The sequence below is a fragment of the Myxocyprinus asiaticus genome, chromosome 42 (assembly GCF_019703515.2).
Source record: "Myxocyprinus asiaticus isolate MX2 ecotype Aquarium Trade chromosome 42, UBuf_Myxa_2, whole genome shotgun sequence".
Lineage (NCBI taxonomy): Eukaryota > Metazoa > Chordata > Actinopteri > Cypriniformes > Catostomidae > Myxocyprinus > Myxocyprinus asiaticus.
Genome location: NC_059385.1, coordinates 9530375 through 9549759, shown reverse-complemented (window position 1 = coordinate 9549759; position 19385 = coordinate 9530375). Strand labels below are relative to the sequence as shown.

The 19385-nt window shown below is 36.2% G+C and overlaps 1 protein-coding gene and 1 pseudogene across 1 annotated transcript; both read right to left on the bottom strand.

Annotated features, from left to right (window-relative positions):
- Positions 1 to 6298: 6298 nt before the first annotated feature.
- LOC127432275 (olfactory receptor 4C12-like) lies at positions 6299 to 10360 on the bottom strand (annotated as a pseudogene).
- Positions 10361 to 11599: 1239 nt separating this feature from the next.
- On the bottom strand, positions 11600 to 12598 carry LOC127432414 (olfactory receptor 51F2-like). Its single transcript, XM_051683462.1, has one exon. It carries the CDS (start codon positions 12596 to 12598, stop codon positions 11600 to 11602), a length of 999 nt encoding a protein of 332 aa, XP_051539422.1.
- Positions 12599 to 19385: the final 6787 nt, after the last annotated feature.

Genomic DNA, 19385 nt, shown 5'->3' with positions numbered 1-19385 from the left:
GCTGAGATATTCTTCTAGCATCATTGTTTGTGTTCAGCAGAAGAAAGAAAGCCATATACATTTGGAATGTCACGAGGGTCAGTAAATGATGAGAGAATATTCTAGTTTATCCATTTTTGGGGTTAATTATCTCTTTAACTTTTTTGAGGTTTTAAATTGATGATTTTGCTTTGGGATGTGTGGCAGAGCTCATTTCATGACCACTGGTGGGAAAAGCTATGACAAAGAAAATGACAACAAATTTTGAGGTGTAATGCTTGTAAATGTTACATTATGATTTATGATGTAAAGTGTATAAGAAAATATAAATATTAATTCCAAATACTTTGTAACTATTTTCTAGAGAATCATTTTTCCTCTGTCCCACTTTACTGCTTAAGTTTCTTCAAAGGTTCACTTCCTAGTTGTAACGTAGCTGCTGGCACTGGCAATGACGAAGACGAAGACAAATTGAAGAACCCAAGTGCAATTTATTAAACAAAAGTGAAATCCAATAAAACCCTAACTATGAACTTTAAACATAAACAAGAACTTGATTAGACATAAACATGAACTTGACATGAACTTGACATGAACTTGACCTGAACTTGACCTGAACTTGACCTGAACTTGACCTGACATGAACAGCGTACCAAACATATACAATACTTGACAAAGGACAATGAAAAACATGAGGGTTTAAATACATGGACATGGGAGAACAAACCAATGAACAACCAGAACTCTAAAAATACGGAGGGAAAACAGGAATCACTTGACTAGGGAACCACATGACATGAACCAGGAACTAGAATTTTCAAAATAAAAGACATGAAATACAAGAATCAACAAAATACACATGACATATCCCCCCATTAAGGGGCGATCCAGACGCCCCAACACATGAACAAAACACATAAAACATGACATAAATTTCAAAGTTCAATAGGGAGCTGGGGGGTGGTCTTGATGCATGGCTTGGCAGGGTGTGGAGCATGGGATCAGGGCAGAGCCCATGGGGGGTGGAGCCATCAGAGGCTCGAGGGGCGGAGCCATGGAAGGCAGAGCCGTAAGAGGCTCGAGGGGCGGAGCCATGGGGAACTGGATACCCGGAGAGTAGCCGAAGACTCGAAGCACCAGGGTGGAGCCGGAGGCAGGGAGGACCAAGGGGGCGCCGGGGACTCGAAGGAGCAAGGCGGAGCTGGGGGATCGAAAGACTGAGGTGGAGCTGGTGGGACTGAGGACCAAGGTGGAGCCGTAGGGAAGGAGGTCCCCAGTGGAGCTGACGGATTGGAGGGAAGAGATTTAGACAGAGGATCGGAGAGCCAAGGCAGAGCCAGGTGACCGACAGACCAAGGAGGAGCCAAGGGATGAGGGACCCCGGCAAAGCCGACAGGCTGAAGGACCACAGTGGAACCGAGGGAACGCAGAGCTGAGGCAGTGTTGAGGGACCGACAGGCCAAGGCAGAGTCCAGGGCTCGGAGGGTCCAGGCGTGGTTGGAGGGTTGATAGTTCCCCTTGCCTGGTCAGGAGAACTAAGGGTGGGTACAAGGGCGGGAACCATCTCCAGGTCCAACTGCTCGGATGACATGGTGTGGAACAGACTCAGGCATGGCTGTGATGTGGCATGGAGCAGACTCAGGTGTGGCTATAATGTGGCATGGAGCAGGCTCAGGAGTGGCTGTGACGTGGCATGGAGCAGGCTCAGGTGTGGCTGTGACGTGGCATGGAGCAGGCTGAGGCGTTGCTGTGACATGGCATGGAGCAGGCTGAGGTGTTGTTGTGACATGGCATGGAGCAGGCTGTGGCGTTGCTGTGACATGGCATGGTGCAGGCTGAGGCATTGCTGTGACATGGCATGGAGCAGGCTGAGGCATTGTTGTAATATGACATGAAGCAGGCTGAGGATCCAGGGCAAAAGATGGTGCTAGCTCAGTGACCATGATGAGGAACTCTGGCTTGGTGGCCTTGACGTGAAACTCTGGCTTGGAGGCCATGATGTGAAATTCTGGCTCGGCAGCCATGACGTGGAACTCTGGCTCGGCGGCCATGACGTGGAACTCATGGGGTATCCATGGCACCAGCAGGAAAGGCACAGCTCACTTCCAGAAAGGGGTGTAGGGAGCAGCAGCTCTTTTGCATTTAAAGCTACAGACACTAAAACAGACACTTTTGGAACAGGACTACAAAACAAGAGAATAAATACATGGTAGAATAAACGATCTGTGAGGTATTTTGAGCTGAAGTTTGACAGACACATTCTGGGGACACCTGAGACTTATACTACATTGTGTAAAAAGGGGCATGATATGTGCCCTTTAATTTCCAGTCTGTCACAGTTATTCACCATTTTGTTCTATGGACTCTTATTTTGAATTGGTTTTGTGTCATTCTAGTTTTTGTTTTTCTAGTTTTGTCCATTCCAAGTTTTTGAAATTGATGACTTGGACCAAATAATAAAGAAAAGCAGCCAATAAGTGCCCCGCATAGATGGGAACTCCTTCAATACTGTTTAAAAATTATCCCAGGGTGATATCTCAAGAAGTTGGTTGAGAAAATGTCAAGAGTACATGTCTGCAAATTCTAGGCACAGGGTGACTACTTTGAAGATGCTAAAATATAACACAGTTTTTATTTATTTTGGATTTTTATAGTCACAACATAATTCCCATAGTTCTATTTATGTTATTCCATAGCTTTGATGACTTTACTATTATTCTAAAATGTGGAAAAAAAAAAATTATAATAAAGAATGAGTAAGTGTTTCAAAACTTTTGACTGGTAGTGTATATCAATCTAGAAATATATCTGGCACCATATCAATATTGCTTTGCACTATGGTTCATGAAGTAACCGTTCTTCCAATAGAATTGTGAAAAAACCAAAAGGACAAGATTCTCAAACACAGAGTCTATCGTACACTACAAATACAATATGCTGTGTCTAAACATTGCAACAATGACTGAGATGCAAAACATTCATATGAGATTTACAAAATTTGAAAATCTGCTCTGCAAAATTATTCCTTGCTCCTTCATATTCAAACAAATGAACAAGTTTTTATTAAATTTGTTTTCTTTTGGCAATGTATTCAAATATATATATATATATATATATATATATATATATATATATATATATATATATATATATATATATATATATCTCTTAATAAGACTAACACTTAAGTTTTTGTATTTAATATTTCCTCCTTTTTTATGTACAATCGTGCCAAAATTTTGCATATCCTTGGAGAATTGGTAATATATGTACCATTTTAAAAGAAAACATGAGTGAGCAGGCAAAACACATTTCATTTATTTCTTATGGGATTTATATTCAACTGTAGGTTATAACAGAATGGCACAATCATAAAACAAAACATGGCAACAATGAAAAAAATGAAATGGCCCCTGTTCAAAAGTCTGCATACCCTTAGTTCTTAATACTGTGTATTGCCCCCTTTAGCATCAATGACAGCGTGCAGTCTTTTGTAATATTTGTCTATGAGGCTCCAAATTCTTGCAGGTGGTATAGTTGCCCATTCGTCTTGGCAAAACGCCTCCAGGTCAAGCAAAGTCTTTGGTCGTCTTGCATGAACTGCACATTTGAGATCTCCCCAGAGTGGCTCGATGATATTAAGGTCAGGAGACTGTGATGGCCACTCCAGAACCTTCACCTTTTTCTGCTGTAACCACTGGAGGGTCAACTTGGCCTTGTACTTAGGGTCATTGTCATGCTGGAAAGTCCAAGAACATCCGATACGCAACTTTCGTGCAGAAGAATGCAAATTGTCTGCCAGTATTTTCTGATAACATGCTGCATTCATCTTGCCATCAATTTTCACAAGATTCCCTGTGCCTTTAGAGCTCACACACCCCCAAAACATCAGTGAGCCACTACCATGCTTCACAGTGGGGATGGTATTCTTTTCACTATAGGCCATGTTGACCCCTCTCCAAACAGAGCGCTTATGGTTGTGACCATAAAGCTATATTTTGGTCTCGTCACTCCAAATTACAGTGTGCCAGAAGCTGCGAGGCATGTCAAGGTGTTGTCTGGCATATTGTAACTGGGCTTTTTTGTGGCATTGGCGCATTAAAGGCTTCTTTCTGGCAACTCGACCATGCAGCTCATTTGTTCAAGTATCGTCATATTGAGCTCCTTGAAACAACCACACTATCTTTTTTCAAAGCAGCCTGTATTTCAACTGAGGTTACCTGTGAGTTTTTTTATTTTTTTATTTTTTTATTTATTGTATCCAGAACAATTCGTCTGGCAGTTGTGGCTGAAATCTTTCTTGGTCTGCCTGACCTTGGCTTGGTATCAAGAGATCCCCAAACTTTCCACTTCTTAATAAGTGATTGAACAGTTCTGACTGGCATTTTCAAGGCTTTGTATATATTTTTATATCCTTTTCCATCTTTATAAAGTTCCATTACCTTGTTACGCAAGGCTTTTGACAGTTCTTTTCTCCTCCCCATGGCTCAGTATCTAGCCTGCTCAGTGCATCCACATGAGAGCTAACAAACTCATTGACTATTTATACACAGACACTAATTGCAATTTAAAAAGCCACAGGTGTGGGAAATTAACCTTTAATTGCCATTTAAACCTGTGTGTGTCACCTTGTGTGTCTGTAACAAGGCCAAACATTCAAGGGTAAGTAAACTTTTGATCAGGGCCATTTGGGTGATTTCTGTTATCACTATGATTTAAAAAGGAGCCAAACAACTATGTGATAATAAATGGCTTCATATGATCACTATCCTTAAATAAAAGACAGTTTTTTGCATGATCAGTCATATTTTCAAAATCAGTGCCAAAATTTCACAATTTCTGCCAGGGTATGTAAACTTTTGAGCACAACTGTATATATATATATATATATATCAGTAGTTTTAACTAACTTTGAGATTACCTTGGAGTTCTTTGAGGTCACCAACATCCTCAGAGTGGTGAGTTCTGCCAGAGACTATTTAGCAGAGACGGGCTACTTCTATTAAAATGAATGGGAGAAATTGGAACGCCCATCCAAGAGGCTCTAGGCCAGTGGATGTAGAAAGGAAGTCCCGCCTTACAGGTAAAGTGACATTTTTGTTCCGCCAAGGTGTTCGTTTGGTGATATTTCTCCTTTTCACACACATCTCTGAAATTCTTGACCTTGGAGAAATAGCTTGGATGTGATGTTTTTTATTTACAATCATGTTGTCCAGCTGAGGAGTAGTTACCTCAGTTACTATCATTAAAAATAGATAACGTTTTTTTAAAGATTCACAACACAAACTCCACAAAGACAAGCGTGGCCAGCCCACCACAAAATGCTTGGAGAGAGATTGCGTTTTTTATGAAATCAGATCAGATAACTTGTTGCCAAAAGTGGAAGGGGCTTAGTAAGGAAAGTAATGATGCAGTGCTAAAAGTGGCGATTACTTTCATAAACTAGAGGTGTATACTTTCCCCACTATTCTGTTCTTGAAATGCTGGAAATTCTTGTTGTTCTGTGTCATCTGTGCTGATTGGAATTGCCTAATGTACTACTATGTATGCCACAAGTGATTAGTGAGTGAATTTAATTAATTTAATCTATTTATTTTTTCTTAATGCATTCATGTCAAGTTCACCTTCCTTCATTTGTCCAGAGTTCAAGAAGTGATGGAAGAATCCAAGTGTTTGAGCATATGTTTGTATTGCTTTGACATTTGATGTGGGGTTGTGAGTCTGAACAATATCACATTAGGCTCATGACGACAGTGGAAAATAATGATAATGACAGTAAAAAAAAAAAAAATAAAAAAATAAAAAGAGGGTCAGCTGCTACTAAAAATCACAATTTTGAGCAAATGTGTAGTTTCTGTATTTTACCTTTGCGTGGCTGTATTGTTAACCTAAGATAATTAAGTGCTGATGTGAATTATGTTGAAATCTTCATTATGTAACATTTTTTATTAAATTATGTGAAGTAATTCTTCTTTGGCCTGCTTACAACACAAATTCAAATTTCTGGCCCTCATAAATATTTATACAATATGAGAAGGCTTTGAAATGTTTTTTTACACATCAACCAATCCTGATTAATTAGGTATATGTTAAATGCTTTTAGCTGAATATACAATTAATTCTATATTTATAGTCAGCATACAAGTACAAAGAGTTTCTTTCTTGTAGGTAATAGCAATACTGAATTGGACAAAATGCACATCCTGCTGTTTCTTTTTCACACTGATAAAAAGATGTGAGATTTATCATACAATATTGATGTATTTTTTATTTCCCCAATGCATTTCATCTCTCTTTCTGTAGTTCTGTTCACTTTTCTTCATTTGTACATTTCTTTTATGGACTGCATGACCTCTTCTGTCTTAACAGTGTATATGATTGGATTCAGCATAGGTGGTATTGTTTGTGTCAGGGCATTTGGATGGATAGATGTTGTTAAAGCTGCAATATTAATGGTTAAAAGTGGGACATAAAAAGTTGACCACCAACATAAGATGGGAAATGCAGGTTTTCATGGCTTTCGTCCGTTCACCACCATGGGCAAGCTTAAGTAAAATCATGGCAATGTAGAAATACAATATGATTATCAGTAACAGTGGCATGAAAATTAGGAGACCAAGGCAAATATGTGTCATGATAATATTTATGGAATTATTATTATATTATTATTATTATTATTCATTTATTTATTTATTTTTATAAACACATTAGCTTGGTGCGTGTGTAGTTTTACCGTTTGTTTTGCATCTTGCAATCGTTTTATCACATGCTGTTGCACAGGTAGACAACTGCATCAATGAGAGATCAGGCACTGAAACGCTCAGCTTCGTCTGTCACGGCTACAACAAACTTTACACAACCAGGAGAGAGAAGGAGAGACAGAGCAGAAAGCCGCTGGGAAAATGCAACTTCAACTTTCTTTGCTCCAAAACTGCATCTTGTTTCATCTTGGCAAAATAATAAACGTATTATTCTCTCCGTACTTGTCAGAAAGCATTCTCTCTTTCTTAGCAGTATATAGTAAACAGACACGCAGATCTCGCATTCAGCATGGCTTATTAAGTATCGCCTTTGGAAATAAATAAAGGCAGCATCGGAGATTATGCAGATAAATATAAATGGAGGTTTACATAGAGACATGAAAATACTGCATCGTCACGCTCTCGGTAAAGTAAGAAGCAGATTTTATTATTGTCTCTTCAGTACAATCAGCAACAAGTGAATGATCTACTTACTCTTTTACTATAAATGCTGACATTAGAAAATTATCTAACATTAGGATATTATTCTGCTGTACATACTGTGGGTGTATGATAGTTTATAAGCCCATATCACTTAATTCTGGTGTTATTAACCTTCTTGTCATTTACATTGCGGTCAGTGACAGCGGTACTTTGTCACACTTGCCGAAAAGGCAGCCTCTTGCTTACTTCTGTGTTGCAAAATAAAGTGGATAATAAAAGGAATCATTACAGTAAAAATCATTAGAGAGAAACAGATAAAGCACATGGTTTATACTCTTCCTTGTCCAAAGCTGGCACCATGTCATTAATCTACCATCTATCAGACAAATTTATAATAGGTTATTCTCTTGAGCTTGGCACTATAGTTCATGGAGCAACACTTCTCCCTTCAGGACTTGATAGACTTAAAGAGGAAGGGTGCAGGGGTAATCTATGCAAGAATATGAAAAGAAAATGCCACTACCACAGCCCAAAAAGAAAAAAATTCAGCAAGCATGGGCCATGAATTATAGCTTGTATTTTGGGGGTCTGACCCCTCAAATTATTTGAAGCCCCCACCATGGAAGTAAAATTGAAAGGTTGTTGGGAGGGGATGTTACATACTTTAATATGCAGTTGTAATTCTACATATTAAGATATTTTTCTATATCTCTGTCTATTTAAACTTGTATTATATTTTTGACCAGACCTAAAGTAAAATGGCTTATTCTATTGACTTTGTCTAAGTAATTCCCTATATAAATCACTAACAAAAAAGTACCAAGAATTGCCATGTTACTTTCATGGTCTATTGGACATTGTATCATTGTACTAGGGCTGCAACTAATGATTATTTTGAAAATCGATTAATCTAATGATTATTAGACCAATTATTCAACTACTCTGTGATTATTGCAACGATTAATCATTAGCTCTTAACCGATTATTCAGCTTGTGCCCTGAATTAAAAGGTTGTATTAAATGTGCTTACTAACAATAAAGAGGACAAAATCATCTTTTAAAAATACCTCTAAATGACATGCACTGAATTAAAGGGAAAAAAAATACTTTTTATTAAGTTTAATTCAGTAAAGTAATTCACTATTAAAAATCCTATTGTTATCAAGTGTTTTTGTCTTGTTTTCCATTTATAATGGTCTCAAAATCCTTAAAAAAAAAGATACATTTACTTGAGAAGCAACATAAGATATTTAGACTTGCTTTAAGAGACAAATATAAGTGTATTTTGTATAAAAGTGTATTTTTTCACTTGGTTATACTTCTGCGAGTGTAGTAAAGACAAAATATATCTATTCTCTAAAAGCAAGTGTAAATATCTTATATGCTGCTTCTCAGGTGAATGCATCTTTTTTTAAAGGATTTTTAGATATTTTAAAATATTTTATTTGTAATATTATATTCAACATTCTCAGATAACAATTTTTTCTTCTGTAGTATAGTTGCTAAAGTAAATGTATGTTGTTTTAAAGGAGTTTTAGATATTTATTTTGGAAAACAAGCCAAAACAAAAACAAATCAAAAGCATATTTTGTTTCATAATGGGGCGAAGACTACTCTTTCACCTCTCTGTTCACTTCATTCAATCTTTAACTCATAAAAAAACAAACTCTCTCTTATTAATAAAGCTGCGTATTGCCAATTTTCTTCACAATAAGAAATGCACAGTGACACGTATATTATGATTCAATAAGTCGCGAGCCATCACGTTATAATCTAGCTGCATTTAGCGTGCGTGCTCGAGGGATGAGCGTCCCTGCGACAGAATGTGCATCAGCCGGGTGCAGTTTCAATCTCTCCCCCTTAGATCGGGACATTCGCGCAACTCATAGAAGAGGTGCTGACTGCACAGAGAAATGCCAGTTTCGGTGTTTGTAGTTACATGATCTGCTTCTGTATTATTTGAACTTTAATAAAGCTATAACGCATTAAATATAACTGCATTAAAGATGTAACGCCGGGGTGCTTCCTTTAAAGAGCTCCAATTTTTAAGTACCGTAACTATTATCATTTTTATACAATTTCGGCCTCTTTCATGAGACATGAGCAGAACACATTTCTGTGTAAATCATTCATAAATCTATTCATATGTAAATTGTCCAATTGAATTGAATGCAACAATTTATGTAAGAATGGTCTGATGTACAGTTAACGCAGAAATTTGTTCTGCTTGTGTTTCTTGAATAAGATTTTGTTAGTGTGTACTGTATCTTAGAAAAATAGTTTTTGTTCGAAAATGCCTTCTTAAGATACGAGTCATAAAATGTATGTTGTCACATACTGTGCTTGTCTACTGTAGCCTGCATCCAATCAGAAGCTAACTGGCAAATTGTCTAAAGGCTTGACATCATTTTCTGCAATTTTCCAAGCTGCTTAAAGGCACAGGTAACTTAGTGTATGTAAACTTATGACTCACTGGAACTGTGATAAAGTCAATTAAAAGTGAAACAATCTGTCTGTAAACAATTGTTTGTCCTAAACGACTTGCCAAAACTATAGTTTGCTAATATTAAATCTGTGGAGTGGCTAAAAAATGTGTTAAAAAATAATGAGTTCCACCTAAGTGTATGTAAACTTCTGACTTCAACTGTATATGATGGGATTCAGCATAGGTGGTATTGTCCGCTACATGGAATTGTTAATTATCCGGGTGTTTGGATGGAGAGGTGTCATTAAAGCTGCAATATTAACACTTAAAGTTGGTAGAAAAATTGCCACCAACATGAGATGAGAAATACAGGTTTTCATGGTTTTCATCCTGTCACCACCATGGACAATCTTAAGCAAAGCCACAGCGATGCATAAATACGATATGATAATCAGTAAAAGTGGCATTAAATTCAGGAGACCGAAGCAAATTTGTGTAATTATATTATTTATGGAATAATCATTACAAGCTAATCTAAGCTCCCACACAGATAAGAAAGGACCAAGTTGAAGACACGAATGTATTTAGCTGTGTGGAGACTACGGGCTAAACAGATGGTACACATGATCAAATAATTCCCCAAAACAGTCACAGCATACACAAACAACAAGAATACATAGAAGTATTTAGCATGTGGGATATTAGTAAAGCCACTGATGAAAAATGTTACAGGGTGAAAAAAGATGGCATTTGCAGAGGAGTCTGACTGCATGTTGTCTTATTGTCAGGATTTTAGTGAAACCTGTAATAAGAAATACCCTTAATAACAGAGAAAATGGAAATTATTATTTCATTTTCAGTCTCAGTGCATTGTGGCATTGTGCTGAGTAATTTGTATACATAGTGCTGAGTAATTTGTATACATAGGGCTGGGTTATGTTGTTGTTATTTATAGCTGACAGCATTTATTTCTTTAAATAAGCAAGGTCCTTAATGGAACTTAATGAATAAGTTCACTGAACACGTAGTGTGGTGGTGGCGTAGTGGACTAAAGCACTGAACTGGTACGCAAAAGGTTGTTGGTTCAATCACCACAGCCTCCACCACTGTGTCCTTGAGCAAGGCACTTAACTCCAGGTTGCTCCAGGGGGATTGTCCCTGTAATAAGGGCACTGTAAGTTGTTTTGGATAAAAGCATCTGCCAAATGTAAAATGAATTACTTTCCTGAATTACATAGTTTAGGACCACTCTCAAGAAAAGAGATGATCCCTCTGTGAGTCATTGTATATTTCACATACTGTCTGTGAGTCACAATCAAATTCTTCCTCAGGGGTAAGCAAATAGCTACTAAGTGTCATATACTACAGGATGCCAAAAATGACTGACTCCATAGTCATAATGATGAATGTAACAATTAATATATAATACATGCACAAGCCATACAAGATCAACTGATTCCCAAAAGACGATGACCAGTAGTTCATGGATAACAGAAGAACTCTCCCAAATGTCAGTTAATGTTAACTAAAATATAGCAATATTTTTAACCTAAAATTATTACAGAGAATGCTAAGGGGAATGCTGTGTTTAAATCATAATTATTTAGAGTCTTGACTGAACTTATTTGTATAGTGTTTTTAACAAAACAGATACAGAGCAGCTTTACTAAGCTCCAGCATGAATATTTGGCTTGTTAAAACACTAACTCTGAATTCTGTGTCCTCACAAACACAGAGGAGACATTTTTATTTAAGCACTGTGATGTGCAATTCTAATAACATGAAAAGTCAGTGAAATTATCTTACAACATGCACAAAGTCAGCCAATCCAGTTTAAAAAAATGTTTTTATTAAATGCTCTCAATTGACCATCAGATTTAAGAGATAACACAGAAACACAGAGTTTAATTCAGGCAGGTAAAGAATTACTGTATATTGAGGACAAAATGCACCTCTCACTGTTATTACACTCTTAATGGGAAGGAGTGAAATTAAACCTATATTTGTCTTTTTAATTCCCTCTACTGCATTTCATATTTCTTTCTATTTTAGTATTTACCTTGCTTCGCTTGTACAGTTTTTTTATTGATTGCATGACCTCTTCTGTCTTTAGAGTGTAGACGACTGGATTCAGCAAAGGTGGTATTGTCTGTGTCAGTGAATTGTTAATTATTCGGGCATTTGGATGGATAGATGTTGTGGAAGCTGCAATGTTAACACTTAAAAATGGAAGAAAAAAAATTGCCACCAACATGAGATGGGAGGTGCAGGTTTTCATGGCTTTTATCCTTTGGGCTCCATGGGCAATCTTAAGCAAAGCCACGGCAATGCAGAAATATGTGATTGTTATGATTATCACTGGAGTGCAAACAAGAAGAGCAAAGCAAACAAATGCCATTATACTATTCATGGAATTATCATTACAAGCTAATCTATAAATAGGGCCATGATCACAGTAATAACTATTGACCACAGTAGATCTACAAAAAGACAGTCTTGTTATCAAACCCACAAGTGAAACATTTAACGCTATCGACAAAATCCATATAAAACCTACAATCAGAAACATGGCTGTTTTGGTTACAATGGCATGGTACCTTAGAGGAAAACAAATAGCAATAAGTCTGTCAAAAGCCAGAGCAAGAAGTGTTAAAGACTGCAGGGTCATGAAATGGAATACAAAAAACATATTAGCCAAACAGGCTTCATATGAAATGTCCTGGTTCTCAAATAAAAACATGTCTATGAGTTTTGGAATCAAAGCCGAGCTCTCACCCAGATCAGAAAGGGCCAAGTTGAAGATAGCAATATATTTGGCTGTGTGGAGACTACGGGCCAAATAAATGGTACACATAATAAAAGAGTTACCCAAAACAGTCACTGCATACATAAAACACAAGAACACATAGTAGTACTTTGCATGTGGTACATTAGAAAAGCCATTGATGAAGAATGTTGCAGGACGAATAAAGGTCACATTTGCAAAGGAGTCAGACTGCACAGAGGTCATGATGCCCGTTGTCTGGCTTTTTCTTTCACCTGTGATAAAGAAATGTTTATAGAATTGATAATAGAAAATATGGTTAGAATTGATAAATATACTAAGTAATGATAATTGGTTATGCCTTATAATAACTTTGATTAATGTATTATATTTTGATTTGATCAATTATTTGATTATTACTTTATAATATGTATTCACATTTGAATGCACATGAACTTTTTTTAAGCATTTTAGAATGACTGGTAATGAATGAGTTATTATAAAGTGTTACAATAGGAAAAACGTGGTTTATACTTTAACTTCTCCAAAGTTGGCACACTGTCAATGAAGCTACTAGCAGACATCAGACACATTTATATTAGATCTCTAAGAGTAGGTACTGTGCTTGTAACCCAGCTCCCCATAGACATGTGAAAGGAGTGGGAGAAACCAAGTCACAGTGTCAATCATTCTCAATAAAAAAGTTAGCTGTGTTTAAACATTACAGTATAATAGAAATATGGATAGAAAGAAAATCATACTTACCAGCAGCAGGGTTGAGTGCCCATGAATATAATGTATATATAGACACTACAAAAGTTTACTGAACAGAAAATACATTATTAAGACACAAAAACTCAGATTGGATTATATCATTTGCAGTGCTTAATGGGATGAGTTGTTGATTCATTCCCTCATAAAAAGACATCTAAATCTCGTCACCTTTGTCAAATATTTTTTGCTAATTTTGCAAATGTTGTAATGTTGTGATTAACTGTGTAGCTGGTTTATTTGGTTCAAAGGAACTCTTTATTGAAGCTTATCAAAACAATAAATGGGAAATATATCTCGAGAACCCAGTCCTTTCAAAATATGGCCAGTCACCTTTCAAATGCATACCAGAACATCAAAATAAAAGACTGACATGAAACAAACAAAAACCCTCAAAAGCATCATAAAACCAAATAGCCACTAATCTGTCAAGCCAGCTGTCAAAATTAACCCTAGAGATGAAAAATGTCATCAAAATCAACATGTTGGCAGCTGAACAAAGGAATCTTATGGAACCTGTGGTAAAGAACTGCTTTTTAGAAATGCACTCTACACTAGAGAATATTGGAATGTTAATTTTTCAAAACCAGTAGTCCAGAATCTGATTGCAATGTGCAAAGATGTGCATGTTAAGAGTTTTTCCCCATACATGGCTTAAAGGGATAGTTCACCCAAAAATAAAAAAATCTCTCATCAATTACTTACCCTCATGCCATCCCAGATGTGTATGACTTTCTTCTGCAGAACACAAATGAAGATTTTTAGAAGAATATTTCAGCTCTGTTGGTCCATACAATGCAAGTGAATGGTGACCAAAATTTTGACACTCCAAAAAGCACATAAAGGCAGCTAAAGTGTTTTAATCCATATAGTCAGAAGTGATATGATAGGTGTGGGTGAGAAACAGATCAACATTTAAGTCCTTTTTTGCTAGAAATTCTTCTCCCTGCCCAGTAGGGGGCGATATGCATGAACAAGTTGCCTCCGCTTCTGAGACTGTCAATCTGCGCATTTTATCACGTGGCTCGTTGTGCATGACACCACGGAGATGCTGCACGTGGAGGCTCATTCTACTCTCCACAATCCACACACAACTTACCATGCACCCCATTGAGAGAGAGAACCACTAATCGCAACCACAAGGAGGTTACCCCATGTGACTCTACCCTCCCTAGCAACTGGGCCAATTTGGTTGCTTAGGAGACCTGGCTGGAGTCACTCAGCACACCCTGGATTCGAACTTGCAACTTCAGAGGTGGTAGTCAGCATCAATACTCATTGAGCTACCCAGGCCCCATTTGAGGGCCACATTCTTAATTTTAGTAGTACTTTTTACATATAAGATTTAATTATGCATTTTATAGTAATCATTTATAGTGAGAGTAAATTTTTTAAGGATAAAATATAAATGAGGGGTGTAACAGTAACATTTTCTTATGGTTTAGTTTTAATTTTTCAAAGAGCCACTTTCTACTACATTCATTGCAATGTAGAAAACAGAAATGATCAGTTTTTACGAAAATAAACCATGGTTTTACTTTAGGAATATTGTAGTAACCATGACTGTAGTAACCATGTTTTTTACTTTTTTTTTTTTTTTTAGGCAGAAATCGTGGTTTTGATACTATAAGCCATGGTTTTACTACAGTAATACAGTATCCACATTATAGCCATGGTTTTACTATAGTAATAATATTGTAATATTGTAATAATACTATCATATTGTATTAACCATAACTGTAGTCACCATGGTTAAAGTGTGGTTACTAGCCTATAGTAAAACCATGGTTAATTTTCAAGAACACTGACAACCAATAGACATGAATGTTTAGCATCACATGAACCTGAGATACATCCAAGAACAAAATATATATTTCCAGTACTAATGCCAAATCATTAGGATTTGTTCACCCTCTTTAGCATTTTGCTGTGGAGTATCTTCGATAACAAATAAACAATTGCGTGAAGACATCTCAACTCAACTTTGATATTCTTAAATATATTTTTGATGACAATATAACACGCATTTTATAAAAAGGAATTTTGTCAACATTTAGCATATAGATTACCTCAAAGCTAGCAGACATTGATTTAAAGATATAAACTCTTATTTTGATTTCATGTAGTTAAACTACAGTCAAAACAATTTATTGAAAATTTACAGGACAAGTTATTAACAAACAATAGCTAACATTGAGATATCACACAAGATGTGCCACACAATTTAATATGATATTAAATGTATCCAGTATATCACACGATTAAATATAATATACACATAAAAAATGTTGTAGCTTATTAAGAAAACCTTTATTGTTAACTACTCTACTGGGTAATGCAGCAGCAAAATGAACAGTATTTCCCGTGAAAATCTTCAGTGAACATATAGCCATTTTCTCTTTTTTTTTTCATCTTGTATGTGGACCTAAAATTTAGAAAGGATTCTTCAGTGGATCTCTTTTGTGTTCGCATCAACTGTGATAGGTTATCATATTAGTCAATTTAAATATTATTGTAATTTGCTATATATTATTATTATTAGTAGTAGTAGTAGTATAATAATAATAATATAGATTTATTACACAATAACATTTACATTTACAATTTCTTAACTTTAAAACCCTCTGGCTTTTATGTTGGAGGAACATTCAAGGAACTGTGTGTTATAAGTGTGCGTTACGTCACCAACAGAGCAGTGCTCAATCACTGAAATGGGCTGCTGATGCAGAATATGTATTTACTTATTACTGTAAATGCATCCTTTGCAATCCACAAAACTACTGTAACTATTGTAAAAACATTTGACATGAGTCAAATGAGCCCACCCTCAAATCTATGACATTCTGATCTAGAGAGATATTATCACTCTGATCAATCCAAATTATAATAATTAATTTTTATAATTATATTTATCACCTATTACACATTTGCACATATACAGTGACATTTTTTTCCCCACATATCCCAGCCAAGCTGGGGTCAGAGCACAGGGTCAGCCATGACAGGGCACCCCTGGAACAGATAGGATCAAGGGCCTTGTTCAAGGGCCCAACAGGGGCATCTTGGTGGTATTAGGGCTTGAACCCCCAACCTTCTGATCAGTAACCCAAAGCCTTAACCACTGAGCCACCACTTCCAATGTTAAGGCAAAGTTTTTTCAAAAGGTGGATGAACAATCATACACAAAGTCATAGTGACCATCACCTCAATAAACTGCACTATTTTAACCATTATTGAGCGAATTTATATTTTACACTGATCATGCTTAATAAGCCAACACCGTGTGTGGTCATGTAAACGCATTAAACGGCTTTCCTTAAAAATAAATTGATTTACACAAATTTTTGCCCATTAGCCCGATTTCGCATTCCATGTAAGCACCTGCGTTCCAATGTACGCAAGTGCGCATACCTCTTCGCGGTTTGACATCAAAAGCAGAGATTAACTTTAATAATCTTGTGTAAACATGGTTTTCTTGATTTTTAAATGGACCTATTCATGTCCGTTGTACAAATATGTGGGATGAGCTAAAAGCTTAAATTTGTACTGAAGAAGAACAGGAATTAGGGTAGGAATTTTGGAAAATACCTAAACGAAGGTCAGAGCAATAATAATAGTGGTGCCTTGCTAAAGTAAGCACCACTAATTATACAATACAAAACAATGTGACTAAAAACCAAAAAGTAGCTTGTTACTGAAAAAGCAACACTATTTTGTAAACGGATGAGCTGAAATGTAGTTACGGCCATTACATTTAGTTAGTTACTCCCTAACACTAAAATGGGTGCTTGTATTTGGTGGCTGTATGCTGGATGTTATCATATTCATTTTGTCATATTGTGTACATTTTTATGTACATCTGTTTATTCCTAGGTATGTGTGAGTCTGTGTTTTTGAACCTGTAAATAAACAATCAACTGAAGTTTCTTTCATATGTCAAAGTATGTGTGTGAGTGCGTGCGTGCGTGCGTGTGTGCGTACGTGTGTGTGTTCAGGCAGGTAGGGGAAAGTAATCAACACCAACTGTTGCATCATCTTACTATGAGGTGTCTTTTCCATATAATAACAAGAAACGTGTTAATTGCCCTACTAATAGCATTTGTGTTTGCTCAGACAAATCTGTGGAGAGATTGATATGGGACCTAAGAGATTTCTATCAGTTTCTCTAAGCTCATTAGAGTGAAGTAACAGTGAAAAAAACAAGTGCACTGACACTTGCAATGCTCCCAAAAGATGAGCAAAACAGGAACAAGGGTGGCAAAAGTCACATTATGTCTGGACCTGATTTAGCAAAAAAAAAAAAAAAAATGGATGGTTCTCTCTGAAAACATTTTAAGTTTCAAAGTACCTTACACCAGCTATAGTTGATGCATTATTACCTGATAATGTACAGTTGGTGTAATACAAAATTTACAGTAATAATGTAATGTAATATTCAGGGTTCCCGCGGACCCTTAAAAAGTCTTAAAATGCCTTAAATTCAGTTTTCCAAAATGTAAGGTCATAAAAAGTCTTAGATATCTTAAATGATACAACAAAAGTCTTAATAATCATTTAAAGAGGTCTTAAATTTGGGGGTGGAAAGACAGGAATCGTGATATGACCTAATGTAATTATCAAGCTTCAAAAGAATATGATTTAATTAAATAAATGCATGTGCTACGTGCTTCAAAGTGAATATGCGGAACTGTATTTTCTCCAAGCACGCAGGTGCTTGTGTTTCCAGCTGTTGCAGAGCAGTTCACAATCATGAAGCCATATCGGAAATTTATGACAAGCTATAACTAAAGATCACCTGTTGATGATGATGTAGTGTTGATGAAATATGAAAATGTTTACTTTTAATTGTTTATAATATGTTGTAGATTATTGTATGAGTGCACATTTTATATCCCTTATTTGTTTGAATGAGCAGCTGGAAGCAGTGAAGTGCAAACATTTCAAAATAAGAGTCCCTGGTGTATTTCAAAATTAAAGTGCCTTTAAAGTTACAAATTCCACGCTATGAATAAAATCCAAAATAAAGTGCATTTGGAATTCAATTAAATTTGGACTCTTGTAGCCTCTGTCTGGCCCTCCACATCACAGGAAGGAAAGACTAAGAACATTTAATATAGGCTACCAATTTAAAAAAAAAACTATTGGCAGGCTAACTGGCTTTCTTTCAACACATTATCGAATCAGCACAATCCAATATCGGTCGACCTCTAATTTGTATGTATTTATATAATGGTACACAAGCCAATTTTAATGTGATAGACATGTGGAAAACATGTTTTTAACATGTTTTACTGATAAGCATTGTTAAGGACATGTTGAATGTGTGCCCCTGCCTGTTTAAGTAAGAGTCTGTGATACATGATTTATTTTGAGATTGTTTTGGTTTGTTTTGGTATGGGGATACAATATTAATTTTATTTGTTCAGGTCTTGAAAAAGGTCTTAAAAAGTCTTAAATTTGATTTTAAAAACTCTGCAGCAACCCTGAATATGGAAATAGCAGTGGAAGCCAATGGACAACAGATATCTTGTATGAAACATTGATTTTGTGTAAAACATTTATTTTCTTAGCCAAACAAATTTAGCAAGAATGTACACCACTGGAAAAAGTAATCTTGTAAGATGTCTGTCATCTTGAATGATGAAGGTCAACAAAGGTCCAAGAATGTGAAACAGAAATAAACTATTTTTTCAGCATTTAGTGATTAGCATTATTTGATTTGAGATCGCCACTTCTAAACATGCTGTAAAAGAGTTGCTTAAACCAGTGGTTCTCAACTGGTTTTGCTTCAGGACCCAGATTTTACATTGGATATCAAGTGGCAACCCACCTTAGTAAAAAACATAACCTGTATTTAATGTATCCTGGGTCAGATTTTATTTTATTTTACATAGTTTTGTTCATGGTTTTCAAGTATAAGGGCATGTATCATTTGACATAATTTTTGTTGTTGATGTTAACAACAAGTTTTCTCTTGCCCCTTTCACCCCTTTTAAAAGTTGATGAGCATATTTATTTATATGAGCCTATTATATGTACTATCCAGTTTATTTCCTAATATCAAACATCATTCAAACCTAACATATATTACACAGGACTCTTTGTCCAAATCTTTGTCCAAAATGTGTCCATAAGTCTTGGAGGTCCAGACTTTAAAGACTTTTATACTGTACTTGCTTGTTTTGATTATTGGGAGGGTTACATCCCCCCGCAATCTACACCCCTGGGTTCAGTTACACTCACGCAAAAAACAAGTTTTAAT